The sequence below is a fragment of the Strix aluco genome, chromosome 14, assembly GCF_031877795.1.
Source record: "Strix aluco isolate bStrAlu1 chromosome 14, bStrAlu1.hap1, whole genome shotgun sequence".
Lineage (NCBI taxonomy): Eukaryota > Metazoa > Chordata > Aves > Strigiformes > Strigidae > Strix > Strix aluco.
Genome location: NC_133944.1, coordinates 603,072 through 620,211, shown reverse-complemented (window position 1 = coordinate 620,211; position 17,140 = coordinate 603,072). Strand labels below are relative to the sequence as shown.

The following is a 17,140-nucleotide window of genomic DNA, read 5'->3' as shown; positions in this document are numbered from 1 at the left end:
TATCTAATCCCTTTTGTGAATATTGCTGAATTCTTGGCCGCAGCAACATCCTGTGACAGTGATTTCCACAATCTAATTACCAAGTCTAATTCTATAGGAAAAAGTGTTTGTTTCACCTGCGAGGTCCCGCGGATCCATTAGCCGCTGGGTTTCCTGCACTTACACAGCTGCCCAGGCAGAACCGAGGAGGTCAGCTGGGGAGAGGGACGGAGGTCAGGAGCACTGAGCGGCATGCTGATATTTCCATCTGCTTCTGTGGCTGCAGAAACGTTTACCAGGCTTAGGGCTACAGTGCAAATGCTGCTCCGAAGGAAAACAAAACCTGCGGCGTCAAGGTGGTTGATGTGGCACATCTCTGAGCCCCTCGTTATCCTCTCTGGCAGAGAGCTGATGTCCGACAGCACAGTCGTCCTCCCGAGCTGCAGGGTCCCAGCGTGGGGTGGGCGTAGAGGGTAACCCCCGGCCCCTCAGTCATGCCAGCTGGGAATTCAGCCGCTGGATGCTGAAATCGGGTGTGATCACTACCAAGCATGGCCTCACGGGCAGAGAAAAACTAAACCCAAGCAGGATGGGGTTGGAGCTCTTTCTGAGCATGCTGCTGTTGAAATCTGTTTGGCCAACAGATCAATGGAAAACAGAGAGGACGAAGCCTCTGTAAGTCAGAATAGGGGCTCTTACTCCTTGTGAACGTTATTTGCCTCCTGTTAGTTAACTGAAAGTCCCTTCTTGCTCATGGGAGAAACAGCTCAGAAAATCGCTCTCAGTCTTCTTCAGACCACTACCAGTTCTGTGCTCTTTTGTTGGGTTGTCCCCTTTGCCCCCTTTCCCCAGGAAAGCAGGGCCCATCTCCTCAGTTCCTGTTCAGGGAGGTTTAGGTTCTGTGTTCTTCCCTGAAAGATCTGGGCAAGGGGCATGTTGTGTTACCCCCAGTACTGGGAGGAGCGTTGCAGCCGAGCCTGCCAGGCTTCTGCAGGACCATGTAATGTTCCCCATCTACTTCCCAGCATCAGCTAATTCTGCACATGAGCAGCACAAGTCTTGCTCTCCTCTTCCAGGTCGAGGTTGGTGGAACAATGCAGGCAGCGGCCGGGATGTGGCTGCCTGCAGACCCACCGGACAGTGCTGCATAAAGATGCCGAATCGTCCAGGTTCACTCTGGAAGGTGCGGTGGGGCAGAAATATTAAGGGCTTACGGTTCTCTGACAAAACCGTGCTAATTGCGGGGAACTGACCCTGTAATTAAAATTAATCCGTGTGCAGGGAGGCTTTCTGGCATGGCTCTTGAGCCCCTGCCTGTCCTTTGGGAGTGGGTTTGTACTCCTGCCCATCTCTCCGATGTGGTAAACTGGGGTAGTTGTACAGTCTGACTTCTTAATCTGACACCTCTAGCTGTCCTACTTGCGTAACTCGATAAATATTTTTACAGAAATGATGTCGTTTGCAGTGACTGTTATAGATCTGATTCTGCAAGGGGAGGAAAGGGGAAGGTCTCTGGAGGCAGAAAACCCTTGTGTGGCAGAAAGCCTGCTGGGAAGTCAGCTCAAGAAGAATTAGAAACCGTTTAAATAAATGCTTACTTGACATGACTCTGTCTTCCACAGTCTAACAAGCAGGGAAGCGAATGGCAGCCGCTGGCCAGAAATTGATTGCATTAATTGATATGCCAATAAGAGAGCTTGTTACATCCGCCATTGGTTAGGAGGCCGGCTAACAAGTCCCGCTGATCAATGGAACCAATAAAGATTTCATCCATTAATGAGCAACATGGTAATTAATGTTATCCATAAACCAATTAGCCTGGGTAGCTAATGTGCTGGTTAGCACAGTGAGTGGCAGAGCCGCGGGTGCGCGCGGGCCGGCCATCCGGTGCGAAGAGGCCATCGCCCCACCAGAGCGAGCTGGGCTTGGGAGAAGCAAATGCTCCCTCTGGGCCTCCCTGGGAGGAGGAAAGTCAGGAGGATGGCTTCCGGGATGGGTCCTTTTTTCTGGGAAGGGACACATTTCTCTAGATTTATGAGGCAATTTCAATGATTTCTTTTTTTCTTTTTAACCTGTGGGTAGCACACATGAGGATCGTTTCCATTTCTAAGGTGTTTTCGGGAGGTGTGTGGGTTGACGTAGCTACTGTTGCGATGGCAGGACGCGGTGCTGGGTTCCCCGCGCCATGTGTTGGAGCTGCTTGCACGCTCCGCCGGGACCCCGGACTCCTCCGTCCGCCTTGCCGAGCGGTTGTGCGCGCTGCTGCGTTAGCTCGCTCCTCGCCATCTGTATTAATTAACTGCATTAGCGCAGAAAACACAGCATGTTGAAGGCTCTTGTCTAAAACCACTTGCAACGGGGTTGCCTGGAGTTGCTGGCCGCTGGCTGTCGGTGGGGCACAAACTGGTATCAGACCAACCCCTCTGGACTGGGGGTGCTGGGGGCAGCCCTGCCTGCGGTGCTGCGCAGAGCTCAGAGGTTGCGAGGTGCTGGCCTGTGTGCCGGGGAACAAAACACCTGCAGCCGGGGGAAATGTGCCCCTGCAAGGCTGCAGGTGGGAGAGGGGCCCCGGTGGGGGCTCCGCGGGCGCTGGCCCCTCTCCAGGAGGCAGCCGTGTCTGGGGGGTCTCGGCAGGAGGGGCAGGAGCAGCCCCAGAGGTACTGGGCAGCATCCATCCCGCCGTTCGCTGCGGAGGTACCTCGCGTTGTTAGATATTGACCCTGGGAGACCCCTTGTGGATTCCCTAATTGAAAATTAATACCAGATCAATGCCATGGGCAATTTGCATATTGATCATAAACAACTTTGAAGGCACCAAGTGCGTGTTGGATCAATAGAGCTCTCGAGCAGGCTGCGGTGGGAGCACGGTCCCCACGCCGCACTGCGAGAGGTTAATGCTGGGAACTTCGGTGACTGCTTTGTGCCAGCAGCGGTGGTGGTGGCCCTGCCAGGCTGGGACTGTGGCGTCGAATCAACAGCCTTTTCCTATGGTTCACTTTGGATGGGGGACTAGGGAAAGTGCTTTTGTTTGTTTTAAACCAAAGAAATGAAGGCCAGAGGCGTCCTACGGTGAGGGCGATGCTGCTGTGGGCATGCAGCCCTGGGGGACCTCACAGCCGCCCTCAACTCAGTCCCTCCATCCCTTCTCTCCTGTGGTGTGCAGCCTGTCGCGCTTCTTTTAAACACGGCTTCCAAAAGCAGGAGTGGTGTTTTGCTGTGGACACCAGAAGAAATCTCATCAGTGAGGTTTTTCCTGGTGTTCTGTTTTATATTTAGATTCATTCTGTCTACTTGGGACTTCACAGGGTATTTCAGAATGGTCTCAGGTTGAAGGGAACAAATAATTCAGATCAAACTCCAATTTAAAAAAAAAAAAAACAAAAAAACCAGAAAACTTGATCTGAAAATACCTAAAGCACCCTTGGAAGCTCTCCATTAAAGAGGAATGTGCGTGAGCAGTAGAGATCAAGCGTATGGATGGGCGCTGCTTCGTCCGCCCGCTCCTGAGCACGTGCCGGTCGTGTGGACCCCACAGGGAAACTGCATCTGAATTGCCTGTAACCCGGAGTCGCCCGCGGGTGGGGAGCGGAGGGGTGGGCAGGGCTGGGAACCCACTGCCCCGAGTTGCCGCTTGTTTGCAGAGAAGCGGAGGCCGCTTGCGCGCAGCCGGCGGCTCCGGGAAGTCGCTGTGCATCTGATTAGCGCATTACTGAGCTTTCATTGACTCGGCTGTGCCGCGCTGATGAACTGAGACTGGGGACAAGCGCTCGTAATTGAGAGAAATAAATTCTTATCACAGACCTCTGCTGGAGCTGCCACCTGTGCGTGCGCCTTGGTCCAGGTTTCAGGAGCGTTTCGAATCCCTGGAGTGCCCGGCTCACCCTCGTTAATGTCTGGGGAGGCCGAGTGCGGGGACTGCAGGCACCGAGGAGTGTCCTGGGGCAACTGAAAGGCTCCGTCCTCCCAGTCCCACTGGCCGTGACCAAGCTGGTGCTGTCCAACCGCTTGGCCGCAGGCCCGGCAGCTTGTGAGCCATGACTACCTTCAGCATCTCCTTGGGAGCCTCCCTCTGCTCGTCCCTTTTCCCTGGTTCTCTGCGTTATCCTTAGGAGTTAGAGCAGCCGTTCAGCACCCTCCGGCTTTATCTCAGATTTGATGGTGAGTGAAAGATCCTGCCCTGATATATGACAGGGGACAGGGGTATCGTAGGGGAAGGTGGCTTGTCTTGCTGCAAAAAAAATGATAAAGATCTAGTTTCTCTGAAAAGAAACCCATCTCCTGTTTTACACTAAAAGAAAAAAAAATGTCCAGGGGTGAGCAGGGCTCTGGAGCTCGGCTGCAGCGCGGGGACGTGACGGGCGGCGCTCCCTCCCGGCTGCGCAGAAGCCGTGCTCACATTCCCTTGGCTGTTAGCAGCCCCCGTAATTTTGCCCATTCCTCTGGGCTGCGGAGCAGGCTGCCTCCCTTAATGCAGCGCCGGTGGTGGGGAGGTGGATGGAAAGGCTTCACTTGACATTCGCTGACCTCCCGGGTGCAGCTGAATGCCAGAGAGTCAGGGCTGAGATTGCAGTCGCTTTCAATTACTCGAAGCCAAGAGAGGTGGAGAAAAAGGGCCTGTTGGCTCCAGGAAGCTGAAATGTTCTGCTGCTGAAAGCTTGTTAGTACAAGGGGAAAAGCAATTACTGACGTTCTGCCAGAGCCACTAACCCAAACCTGGGGAAGGGGCAGCTCAGCCCTTGGGCGCAGCCGTCTCTGCCTCGGTGGGTGACATGGGGCTCCTCAGGGGTGTCCTCGAGGCTGTGGAGCTGGGAGCTCTCTGGGTGTTCACTGTGCACAGGGCATCCGCTGCCTCTGCCCGTCAGCGGAGGGGTGAGGCCACGGCCACTCACGCCGAGAAGCTCTGGCATTGAAGCTTCCTCCCAGGCTGGTGGTTTTGTCCGGTTGGCCCGTGGAGGTGGTGACTTCTGGTGACCAACGTGTTGAGAACCGCTCAGCTGCCTGGAGTCAGCGGCGTCTCCCTGGACCTGCTGGGTCTGTCTGCTCGGTCCTTCTTGGGGGTCCCAGGGGTTGCTCCTCAGCTTTTCGCTTTCAAGTCCCCTTAAAAACCCTGTGGGCTCTCTACAGAAATGTCTTTGGTTGCCACCACCAGCTGCATGTCTTGCCTTTGCAGCACAGTGGCATTTCTCACCTGCTCCAGCAGAAGGTAACCCCTTCTGGTCCCCGACGGCGGCGGTTCCAGCAGCCCTGCGACTCCCTCCCGTGCTTCCACAACCTGCTCTGCCTTGCGGGCAGCAGCACGCCCAGGGGTGATCCACTTTTCATTTTTATTATACATATTATTTATGACCATTTATGATTTCCCATGTTCATATGTATTGCTAGTTCCTAGAAATAAGCTCCAGGAGGAGCCCAGCAACACGACACTGCAGCTGACATCACTGCGACCTAGTCAAGAATGAACCGACCAGACCGCGCACTTCAGACCCATTTGGACTCACCCCACCTGCAAACTGTCCTCAGAGACATTTGCTTAGAACCGCTGATCATTTTTTTCTGTTCTTCATAACAAAAATCTTTCCTCACCAGGGACAGGGAAGGATGATCTGCCCCACACCCCCACACCACAGCTGCCAAGCTGCAAGCTGGTCGCGCTCCCCTGCTGCGTGTCAGCCCTGCCGCTCTCCCTTAGCTGCCCTTTGTCTGTACCGTATGGTACAGTGTGTTGCAAGAATATTTTAATTGTCCTTAAACCAGGGCACTGTAATTATGGCTTTCCTAAGTTTTTAGCGAAGCTTAAAAGAAGTCCGAACATGCTGAGGTTGGGAAACACTTGGGGAGGGGGAGAAAGAGGGTCAGCAGCACATTAATTAACTTTTCCTTGAAGCGATACCATGGAGAGAACAGAGTAGGCGTTGTAGGAGTTGTGTATTAAAAACAAGAACCAGAACAAGGACATTTTAGTGTTTGCTGTAAGTGTGGTTTACGGTGATGTTACAGGGCAGAGCTAAGGTGGCTGGGAGCACTCCTGTGCACATCCAGCCCCTGAGGTTAAGCATTAGCGTCTTGGCCTCTCTGAGAACACAACGCTTGCGTCCACTCGGTTGCAGCAGGTCACCAAAGATGCTTCCCAGCATGACCAGGCCTGGCCCAGGCAATGTTGCACCCCTGAGTTTGCAGGAAGCCTGGAACAGGTCAGCACTGCGGGCAAACAGGTCAGCACTGCGGGCAACCTCCTGTCAGTCCCTGCAGCTACCTGGAAGGAGGTTGTGGCAAGGTGGGGATCAGTCACTTCTCCCAAGTAACAAGCAATAGGATGAGAGGACACGGCCTCAAGTTGCGCCAGGGGAGGTTCAGATTGGATATTAGGAAAAAAACCTTCACCAAAAGGGTTATCAAGTGCTGGAACAGGCTGCCAGGGGAAGGGGTTGTGTCCCCATCCCTGGGGTATTTAAAAGACGTAGACGTGGTGCTTAGGGAAATGGTTTAGTGGTGGACTTGACAGTGTTGGGTTGATGGTTGGACTTGATGATCTTAAAGGTTCTTTCCAACCTAAATTATTCTGTGATTCTATAAAAACCTGCCATTTTCTGCTTTGGCAGTTTCACTGTGTGTTTTTAGCAGAGGGAAACTGAGCCAGGGGAGGGGGGCAGCTGCCGGGGAGGAGGTCCAGGAGGGGTGAGACAGGGAGGACGAGCAGTGGGTGGTGGGGCAGGGCTGCTGGTGGGGAGCAGACCTCTTCAAAGGGGTGAGGAACTGGTGAGAACAGCACCGTGATGACCTATTGGCTACAGCCTGGGTGGGGAGGTGGCCACCGGAGAAGCCGTTGCGGGGGTCCCTGCAGCACCCGAGGTGGCTGGTCCCAGTAAGGACAGCCGTGGGATGGGGTGGGGTGGGCTGCCCAGGTCCCTTCGCTCACTAAACTGGAGGCACCGCACTCCCTGTCCCCGACAGCCTTTGCTGCGCTCCTGCCCAGTCACCTCTGTGCCCCATCTCCTCCCTGCTCGTCCCCTTTGTCCCCTGACCCTCCTCCTGCGGGTCGTCCCCTCCCTGCAGACCTGAAGCTGGAGATGGGTTTTCTTTTGTTTTGCTGTTTGATCTGTGTTTGTGTTTTTGCATGAGTCTCCTTTCCAGCTGATTCCGGTTTGGAGCTAGGTTAAACTGTGCAAAATACTGTTTAAAAGAAAAAAAGAAAGGAACTTGTCAAGATGCATTTGTTAGATCACGTTTAAAATGAAATAGAATTGAAGGTAGTTTTTGTCCAAAGAAGGGGAGGCTGAAAAGCCGTCAAGCCGCAGGAGAAAGCCCCTCCTTTGTTGTCCTCCTGACATTGAAGTGTAATTTTTCATGGTTATTTGGACTGGAAAATGGGGGGAAAGGGAGAGATGGGCTTGCGATTATTTCCCATAAATGACAACACAATCACATCACGCTCCACTACAAACATGCTCAAGGAATTTGCCTTTTTTTTTACATTTCATGTGTGAAAATAACAGCAACCTTTCCAGTTCTGCTGAAATTCAAGGGAGCAAATCCCTGTTGGGTTCCATTGACTTAAAATTTTACCCAGTTTACAAAAAAAAAATGGACAGCCTTGTTCCGAGGGGCAGGGAGGAGTCGGTGCCGTCTCAGGGCAGGGTTCCTGGGCTGGGTCTCTGCGGGGGGATGCTAGTCTCCTCCGGAGGTGCAGCCAGCAACGGCCGCGGTGCCGCTGAGCCCCTCGGAGGTGCCGGGGGAGCCGGGCCTGCGCCGAGCCCTGAGTGCGCGCAACGCGCTGCCCGGACCCCTGGCTCCGTCCTTTGCTGGATAAACCAGCCCTCGGTGGGCGACTGTGAGGCAGGACCAGCTCGTAGCGGGCGTGTTTGTGCAGAGCTGTTTTCTGATAATGCTGTTTTCTGCAGGGCAAGGCCCTGCCCGACTTCCCAGGGTGGTGAAGGTTTCCGGAGCGCTCGGGGCCTTTCCCGAGCCCGTTCCCTGCGCGCTGAGGTCGGGACCCGCTGAAGGGAGTGGGACTCCTGCACCCATCAAGCGGTGACCACGCTGCTGCACCGATGGGCTTCGACTCTGCGCTTGCTGTCCTGCTCTGCTCTTCCTATACAAAAGACAGTGGCAGGTTTCACCACCACTGCCTTCTATGTTTTTAAGACAGAAAAAGCAACTATCTGGTTTTGATAACATTATTCTCTTTCCCAGTGCTGCTGCATTTTGTTACCCAGAGCACAACGCCGAAGGTTGCAGGATTTTATCAGTCCTCGCGCCTGCCCCCGACCATGGGCACTGCTCAGCCGTGTGGGGCCCGAAGTGGGGCCTCTGGCTGGAGCTGGTAAATCAGATAAAGCCCCCGAATGCAAAAATAATAACACTGTTAGTAAAAGCATTCATATTTAAGCAGAAAAGATGCTAACATCTGGCAGAGCGTCATCTCATTTCTCTGGAGCAAGAACCAGAGACCTGGATGCTGTTGTAGGGTTTTTTAGATCCGTTCAGGGAAACGGGCCAAAAATTCTGAATTTTTTCTTTGGAGCAGAAAACAAAGGAATAGAAGCTAAAAGTTCACAAATAATTCTTTTGCTGTTGAATTTCTTGTTTTATTTATCTGAACACTTGCCTCTATAACTAACTGCACAAAAGCCAGATAAACTTTCCCTGCCTTGAGAAGATAGGCAGCTGAGGATGGCTTTATCAGCTGGGGGCACGCTCATATGCAGCGTTTTCTTTTTTGTCGATGAAAGCAGCACAGATATGCTCTGACCATGCTCTGAAATGAGGCCATCTTGGAAATAAGTGTCATTAATCCAAGATAACACATAGGATTATTATTGTTTTTCTGCCGCCTTTTGTCAGATGATAGGACTCACCCACCAGCTTTGGCATCAGGGCTGGAGCTCTGTGGCAGTCCTCTCGTAACCTGTGCCTGGTGCTTTCTTCTCACTGCTCAGAGCTCTGCTTTTCCTTTCAGGAAAACGATAGGAATAAACACGTTTGTGTAGAATAATCTGGTTAGGAGCTAGCGCAGAGTGTATTTGTGCATATATATGCATCCTGAATCTGAGCTGCAAGGGCAGTGACTGCCTGGTAGCCAAGGTTACCTTAGGAGATGTGCCCCAGATGAGCTTGAGCTGGGTGAGAAATACAAGATGGCAAAAAAAACCCCTCCGAAAATGGATTTACCTACATTTCCATGTGGACAGATTGTCTCATCTTCAAATGCAAATAGTCTGCAAGCCAGGGAGAGGTGGAAAACATTTTTTTTTTTTTTCTGTTGGGCTGGTCACAAACAAACGAACAGTTGAATTGTTTCCAGGGTGTTGCTCTGTGTCCTGACCCTCGCCAGCTTCTCTTCTTGCACAGAACTGTTCCAAGGCTGTGCTCTCGCTCAGATTTCAGCAGCCAAAGGGCGGGCAGCGGCAGAGTTTGCCGTCGCTCTGTTCCATTGTGGGCCACCGCAGCTCCGGCAGCACACGTGGCTGCTCGCCTGCAGCCGTGTGCGCTCAACACGTCCCCTGGCAGCGTGAGTGTTTAGAAATGCAAGTGAGGGAAAAAACCAAAAGGCAAACTGCTGTTTGCTCCTCTGGCTTGGGAGGCTTTGCGTGCCCCAAACAAGAACCAAACGGGAGTGGATGTGCGGTGCTGCCGCAGCAGAGGTGGGGCCGGGGCCGTGCCCTTCGGGCTGCAGCGGCGGGTCGGGGGGCTCGGGGGGAGGCGGTGTCCTCCTGCACCGGGGTACCGGCCGGCGTCAGACCCTCCCAGGCTCTGCGTTTGCTCCGTCCCCATGGCCAACGCGCCTGGCCCGCAGGCACGGTGCAAGGTGGGACCATCCTCCCCACGCCTCTTCCCCGCCAGGGTGAGCAACCCTTTCTGAGTCGGCTTCCTAATCCCGCGTGGGCCCAGTTCTGTGGAGAGCTGAGCCAATGCCGCTGTTAGGACAGGCAGCACCAGACTGTGCCCCAGGGCCCTGGCATAGCTTGGGGGCACCTGAGCTCCTCATGGGCTTCCCGGGGTCCGGGAGGGCTTCGGCCCCCCACAGACCACCTGAAGCTCCTCCTGTTCCCTTAAGGACCCAGACCATGGCCCTTCTCCCCCTGGGACCCTGGGACCTCGTGTTTAAACTAGTTTAAAGCAGCTGAACTTCTGAAACCCTCTGGGCCGCGGCCCGGTGATGTGACCCCGACATCGGCGGGGGAAGCTGCCCCTTGCCGGACGGCAGCTCGCAGGGAGCTGGCACGTGTGTCAGTGCATGTGCAGCCGACAGTGCACAGACCATCGCTGTCACCTCTCCTGACAGTGTCAGCTTGCAGAAGTCAGCCAGGTCTCAATCCTGTCTTCCTGCGGGCTTTTTTGGCTACATATCCTGCAAAAAAGAGCATCAGAGATTCTTTTTGTTTCAAAGGAAAGACCCTGTGTACAATTAAAACTTGTTTCTGGTAAACCTCATTCCAGGAAAGATGAGCTTTTAACAAAAGGCTTTTGACAGCTGCAGGGTATTTCATTTTTTTAATGCCGAATGAAAAATCAATACATTTTTCTAGGTTATACATATTCAGAACAGGCTTGATATTTCCATTATAATGGAAAATGGGTGTCTGCACATCTCGCCTGTCAGAGCTGCACCACCGCATTTTCCAAGCCACTGCTAAATATTTCAAACCTGATTTGATTGTGGTTCATGACAGCTAATGTTTCTCAGCTCTTGAGCCTGCTGGAGGGTGGAGAGGCAAGCGCAGGGTCTTTCTTTCCCATCCCTACATTTCCGCCACCCCTGAAATGCCCCTTATCCCTTTGGATAAGAGATCTGGGTTTGTTAAGGAAAATCCAGCTGAGAGAAGGAGAGGTGAGAAGTCTCGGGCTGTTGAAGCTGGCCTGGATCCAGTTGGGATTTGCTGGCTTCTCCAACCCTCAAACTTTCTGGGTTTTAAAAGGGGCAGAAATGCAGCAGCATGGTCCTGTGCGACGGTGTGTGGGGATTTGGGCACATTTTCAGTGTGTATCTGAGATTCCCTGACATCTGCAGATGTCAGATACTCATGATTTTCCAGACTCTTCTCCCTCTCTTCCCCCTCCACCTTCCCCCAGTGAACGGTTTAATTTTAAATTAAAAGGAAATACCACTGTCTAAAAGGATTTATTCATGAAGGAAGAAAAGACTCTTCCTAGGATTTTGCATGAGGCAGGTTTGGTATGATGGAGGAGCAGGCTCTTGGACTCCAGGTGCCCCACAGTTACACTTGCTCGCTCTTGGTATTGACCTGAACTCCAGCGGTTGGAAAACTCCTCTAAGAAAATTTATTAATAAAGCATCACGGCCTCGTGGATGGCACTCCAGCATGGGGACCTGTGTGCAGGTTGTGTTCTTTGTATTTCAGTGGGACACGATCTCCCCTACACAAATCCCACAGCAGCAGCTCTTGCACCTGCGCTGGTGAGGATGGAGTCCACTTATCCTTCGTGAGTTTGTAAACGCTGCGTAGCTGGAGTTTCTGGAAAGCAAAGACACCGGTTGGGCACCTGCATCCTCTGGGCATGGGCTGCAGTAGCATCTGTGACCTTCCAGAGCGCCTCATGAGGAGCTGGGAGCCAACCCCATCACTGCTCATGACACGTCCTCTGTGGCAGAGCCTCACACCTCCGGGTTCAGCTGCCCCGGGCATCCCGCTCGGGGCCCGTGGCCGGCAGAGACTCGCGGTGTGCTGTGAAAGTACTGCAGGGCCGTCTCACCCCCTGGGTATCAGCCCCGGTGGGGACGCTTTTTAGGATGTGTGGCTTGAAGCTGAGTGCCTTTTTAACTGCAGCGCGACTGGTGGAGTTTTTATCAGTGTTCTTAAGGAAAATACAGTCAAGCCATTCAGTGAATGGGTCCTGACAGTGTGTATGGCTCCAAGGAGGTATGGGCAAACAGTAACAAAGGGGTCGTGGTGCTTTGGGAATAAATCCCCTACTTCTTGCTGACCGCAGCCTCATTCAGCCTCTGGGAGCTGGTCACGGGGTGGTCGTCCCTTGCAGCTGCAGGTCCGTCCTACGGGGCTCCTCGGACATTAAGTAAAAGACAGTGGTCAACTCTGCTCGAACACAGTGTGGGAACGAGGTGACACCAGGATTTGTAGACAATTAAAATGGAAGCTCAGAAGCTCCGTGTTGCGTGTGCAGCAGATTGAGGAGAAACACGGACCTTTCCCTACCAGATGTGACGCTGGCCTCGTCCTCTCGGAAGGGTGCCCTGAAGAAATGCAGGAGGGTGGCTGGTTGGGTGCCATTCGCAGGCGCATTGGCTACCCAGTCCTGCCATTGCGCCTCGGAGCTGCCGCTGCGACCCAGCGGCTGCAGAGCTGTCACCAGAGCGTGCAGGCGCAAATCTTCGGGGACAGCAGCTCTGATGCATTTTATTTTCAGAGTTGGAGGATCTCATTGTTAGAAGCTGGGTCAGATCCCGTGCTTGAGCCCTGCATGCAGTCTCTCAGAGGCTGGTTCTCAGCAGTTCAGAGCCCTCCGCAGTGCACGTAGCCAGCCGAGGAGCGACGCTCTCCCAACCGTCCCTGGTGTCAGCTACAGCACGGGCGGCACGAGGCAGGTTAGGCTGAGAGCAGTGAGCAGAGCTGCATCCAGCCTTCCAAAATGGTCCGCTGGAAGAGGATCATGAGGCAGCCGGGAGTTAACACTTCCCCAAGTCTCCGCGCCAGGCAGCTGCGTCCCCAGCCCGTGGGTGCAGGGAGTGAGGATTGGAGTAAGGACGGTACCAGGGCCTGTCCCAGCTGATTCGGAGCCTCCCTGGTCAGACGTGTCTTGTACTCTGCTCCCTTCCCATCCTGCTTTAAAAAAGACACTCTTCAGAAAAAGTCAGCTCAGACTGGAGGAGGGAGGAGAAGGGTTTGAAGCGTGCATGTGCTTCTTGCAGCTCTGTGCCTGCCCAGCGCAGAGGTGTTGGAGCCAAGGAGGCAGATCTGCCCCTCAGAAGCTGTTTCCAGGGTCGGGGCTCGGCGGGTGCGTGATGCAGGGGGCTGTGGGGGCTCGGCCAGACTGGCAGGGGGACGGGCTGCAAGCGCAAGGGGCTGCAGGCCCAGCAGGGCAGGAGGATTTGCCATGGGTAGCCTTGTTTTTTAATCATTTTCTACCGTTATTGGTATTCATAGCTCACATTTTTCCGGTTACTGTCAGCCTGGGCTTTCATCCATTTTAAAGAGCTATTTTTTCCCTTGTTGATGATGATGATGGTATAAAGACAGATGGTGTAACTGCTTATGAATGTCCTATTTTATTCCCCTCGAACCAGACAGTGCACTTGAAGACGTGTATTATTTCCACATGCTCAGGTTAGAGCCCAGACAGTGTCTGAGCCCAGCAGCCAGCTCGCCCTTCCTCTTCCTCCCATGCCGATGCTGACACCTCCGGGTCGCAGCCGGGAGTGCCGGCGGGCCGGGCACCCTTTGTTGTTCGGCCGGGGCTGGGGTCGGTGGGGGGGTCGGTTGGGGGTCGGTGGGGTGCCGGGGCTGGGGCGGTCGGGGGTCAGTGGGGTGCTGGCTCCCTGCTCACCTCTGCTGGCACAGGCTGCCTGGGGGGCCAAGGGGAGCCGACACCGAACCGGCAGAGAGGGCTGGATGTAAAATGAAGATGCAAGTAAAATAATAGAAACCCCTTCATGAAGGTTCTTAATAAAACAGGCTAAAATCCGCTTTCTATACCAGCTGCCTCAGTTGAAGGGAAACGGTCTCACTCTGCATGGCAGCATTTTGAAGGCAGCAAGGGGGTTGAGTTGGGTTGGGTTGGGTTGGGGGGCAGTTTGTTGGTTTTTTCCCCAGCATGAAAGAAAAATTGGAATTTTAATTTCTGAAACGTGAATCCAACTGCTGATTTCACAGCCCTTCTCTCCAGCAGACTTGAGCCCTCGTCTCACAAGGCAGACTGCTCATCTCACCCCTGCATCAGGAATTTGTATCTCCCTAGGTGTTAGGTGCCTTTCCCTTGTGGTGCCACCCATCACACCTCTCACTCTGGGGTCCTGTTTTCCAAGGCGAAGACCACTGGGATCCCTGCGACTCTCAAGAATTCTAGCTTTTAAAAGAGTGAAAGAGGGGTAGAGTATAAATCACAGCACTTCCACTTAGTATCAGTGCTGATCTCTGGATGCTTTTACAAGTTCCTCCCTGATTTAGGTTGTCACGTTCTCAAAGGGCACTGCTGAGTATCTGCAGTCTCCTAATACATATTTTTAATCTTGATTTCTAGCCCTGTCTTTGTTAGGGGGAGCATGGCGGGATGCTTTAACTCATTAGGTAGTTCAGATAAAACCTCAGGATAGCCTAGGATTTACCATGACCAGATAATGCGAGTTAAAATTATAAACTATCTTGCCTAAAAGAGGATATAATGGCTTAAAAGTACCCTTTTTCCCCAGTGTTGCTGTAGCCCCCCTCAATTACACGGTAGCTGTCGAGCGGCGCGCGCTGTACATAAATACCCAGGTATTAGATGATAATGTGGCTGTTATGCCCTGGTGTAAGAGGTCTGGCGGCGGCAGCTCTCGCTCACAGTGTCCCACCCAGCGCGGGTGCCTCTGCGTGGAGCTGTGCCACACCAGGTCGACATGCTCCGTGCCGCCGGCCTTGGCGCGGTGCTTTGGTTAACGGGTGGGGCTGGGGCACTTGGTGCTTTGTTCTGAGCTTTCAGCGCTTCACTTCACTGGGTGCTTTTTCTCCTTCATGCTTTTGCACCTGTGTGATGCTGCCTGTGTGCTCAAACTCTTCCTGTGACTGGGGTGAAAACAGACCCCCAGCAGCCTCCTCCTGTGCCTTGTGTCAGGGCCATGCCTGCAGAAGACAGTGCTGCTCCTCGCGCTGTCTGAGCGGGGGTGCCTGGTGGTGTTTCTGCGGTGCACTTGGGGGTCTCGGTGGCCAGGGTCAGTGTTATGTGGGGCCATTCGGTGCGAAGAGCTTGAGATGGGGATGAGGAGGAAGGCTGAGGCTGAAGGTGCTGGAGGCTCCGATCAGTCCCTGATGCTCCTCTAATCCATGGCGTGGTTGGGTAGAAACTTCTCTTACCAGGCAAATGTTTTACTTTACGTTACGCCGCAGGGGACATCAGTAGCTATATGTGGTAGAAGTGGGCGAGATTCTTCATTTCATTTTCATCTCTCACTTTTCCCCTCCCTAGTTTCGTGACCTGCTAGCAGGTGGTGTTGGGAGAGTGCTGAGTGACACTGATACCTGCCGCTCCACACTTGTGCTTCAGCATCGGCTGTTGCTCAATGGCAGTTACTTGCTCTTCTGTTTTGACTTCATTTTTATGTCACACTTTCTGCTTCTCTTGTTTCAGAAGAATCCATTGAAGATGTGGAAGGGCCCAATGAAACGGCCGGTGATGCTGAAGAGCCTGCCAAGGAGCAAGAGAGTGGAGGGGACAAGGACCAGAGCAAATGGGCAGGTGGGTTTTGGTCCCTCTTTTTCTTTAAATCCAGGAAGGGGAGGTGAGAAGAGCAGCAGCCTGCAAAACTCTTTCCTTAAACCACACACGTAACTGTCGTCCTCTGTGAGGTCTCTTGGTGCAGCTTTGTGACACCCTCGCAGTTCGCCCCATGCTCAGCCGTGCGTGTCCCCCCGAGCCCCGGGCTGGCGCTGGGGCAGGGGGTCGCAGCTCCCCTGTGCTCAGGGCGCTGGGCTGGACCCGGGCCATGGGAGGGGAGGAGGGAGCAGGGGGCAGCCCCCTGGCAGCAGCCAGCACTTAGGTTGGATTAAGCATATCATGAACCCCCACCCTACGCTGTTAAGACTTGAGAGACTGTTAGCCCGCTCTTTCATCCTGGCTCTGGTAGCAAGGTTCTGATGCAGAGACCCTGTGCTTGTGCTCTGTTAACTGCTCACGTCCTGCTGGAGCCATCACATCCTGCAACGGGCACTGCAGGTGCGCAGCAATACTTACGGTGTTGTAGGGGAATCTGAAAGGTTTCTCCTTGCAAAATCCTTAGGTGGGTTCATTATGAAGTACGGGGTTACTCTGTCTTTCCCAGAAGACGGTTGCTATCTTGCAGAGGTGAGTGGGAGGAATCTTTGAAATATTCCTTGCCTTTGAGCAGAAAACAGCTGCAAGATCGTCCTCCTCTGGAGAGGGCCGATCCCCTCCTCAGCTGGCACTTCTGGCTGCCTTAGCGTAGGTGTGGAAACGGAGGCGTGCAGGTGGTGCTCGTTCCCTGGACCCAGGACAGAGCAGCTCTGACTCCCCGTTGCTGTCTCTGCACCGTGGCCCAGCCGGTTTGCTTGGTACGACGCCTCTCTCAGTCTGCAGAGACCCTTCTCCTGCCCGTTCGTGGTTGTCTCTTAGTGAGCCACAGCCAGAGATATTTTGGCTTATGCCGTCTTCAAAAGGATGAAATGTGGTCTTTCACCTCAATATGGTTTTAATCCCATCCACTGGAAGATGCATTCAAACTGGTGAAGAAAGCAAGCTGCGTGTTAATGCTTGTTGAAGCTCATCTTCTCAGTCTAGACTCCACTTGCTGAGGTCGCTCTGTGTGTCATTCCCATCACAGACCCATTCTTCAACCCAGAGATGCAGATTTTGCTTGGCTGTAGGTGATTTCTAGTCTCTTGTTGTGTGGGATTGTGTGATCCTAAGTGAGAGCACACTTCATGAAGTGTCGCAGGAAGATGTAAGTATTGTATATTTACTAAATCTCATAAAGGGTAAGTAGGGCCCTTTGTCCAAACCTGAAGCACTTACAAAAGATGATCTATGGGAAAAGATTATCTTCATATGTAAAAACATGTAAGGAAGAAAAAAGAACTGACTTTTTAAACCTTTTACTATCCAGAAACTCTAAATTTGGGTTGTTTTATTTCTTCATCCTGCCAGTGAAGTTCCTAACCCATCTTGGTTTGTGTCAGTTAAACAACAGATGAGAAATGGACAGTGTCTGCAGTCCGCAAAGGGCAGCACGCAGAGGAATACGCAGACCGTGGACATAAGCCCACAGAGCTCTGGACAAGCCTTGTGAAGAGTGCAGCCTCAGTGAGGTGTATGCACGCGCTGTTGAATTCTGGCCCTGTTTCAAATGTGTAACATCATTACCCCTGAACTTTAAAAAGTTACCCACTGTTTATGCACAGTGGATATGCAGAACAGGTCCCACACCTCGGTCTTGTTTCTGCTTTCAAGCTCCCGTGAGGAACATGGCTGTGTT

General features: G+C 53.2%; 1 protein-coding gene across 5 annotated transcripts in view; it reads left to right on the top strand.

Moving 5' to 3' along the window:
• The window catches only part of ZFHX3 (zinc finger homeobox 3), a 671,960-nt gene that overhangs the window by 618,863 nt on the left and 35,957 nt on the right, over nucleotides 1–17,140 (top strand). For all 5 annotated transcript variants that reach the window (XM_074839587.1, XM_074839591.1, XM_074839589.1 and 2 more), the window contains one exon: nucleotides 15,280–15,387. In XM_074839587.1, the coding sequence (XP_074695688.1) occupies nucleotides 15,280–15,387 (108 nt within the window). The remainder of the gene's footprint in view (nucleotides 1–15,279; nucleotides 15,388–17,140) is intronic.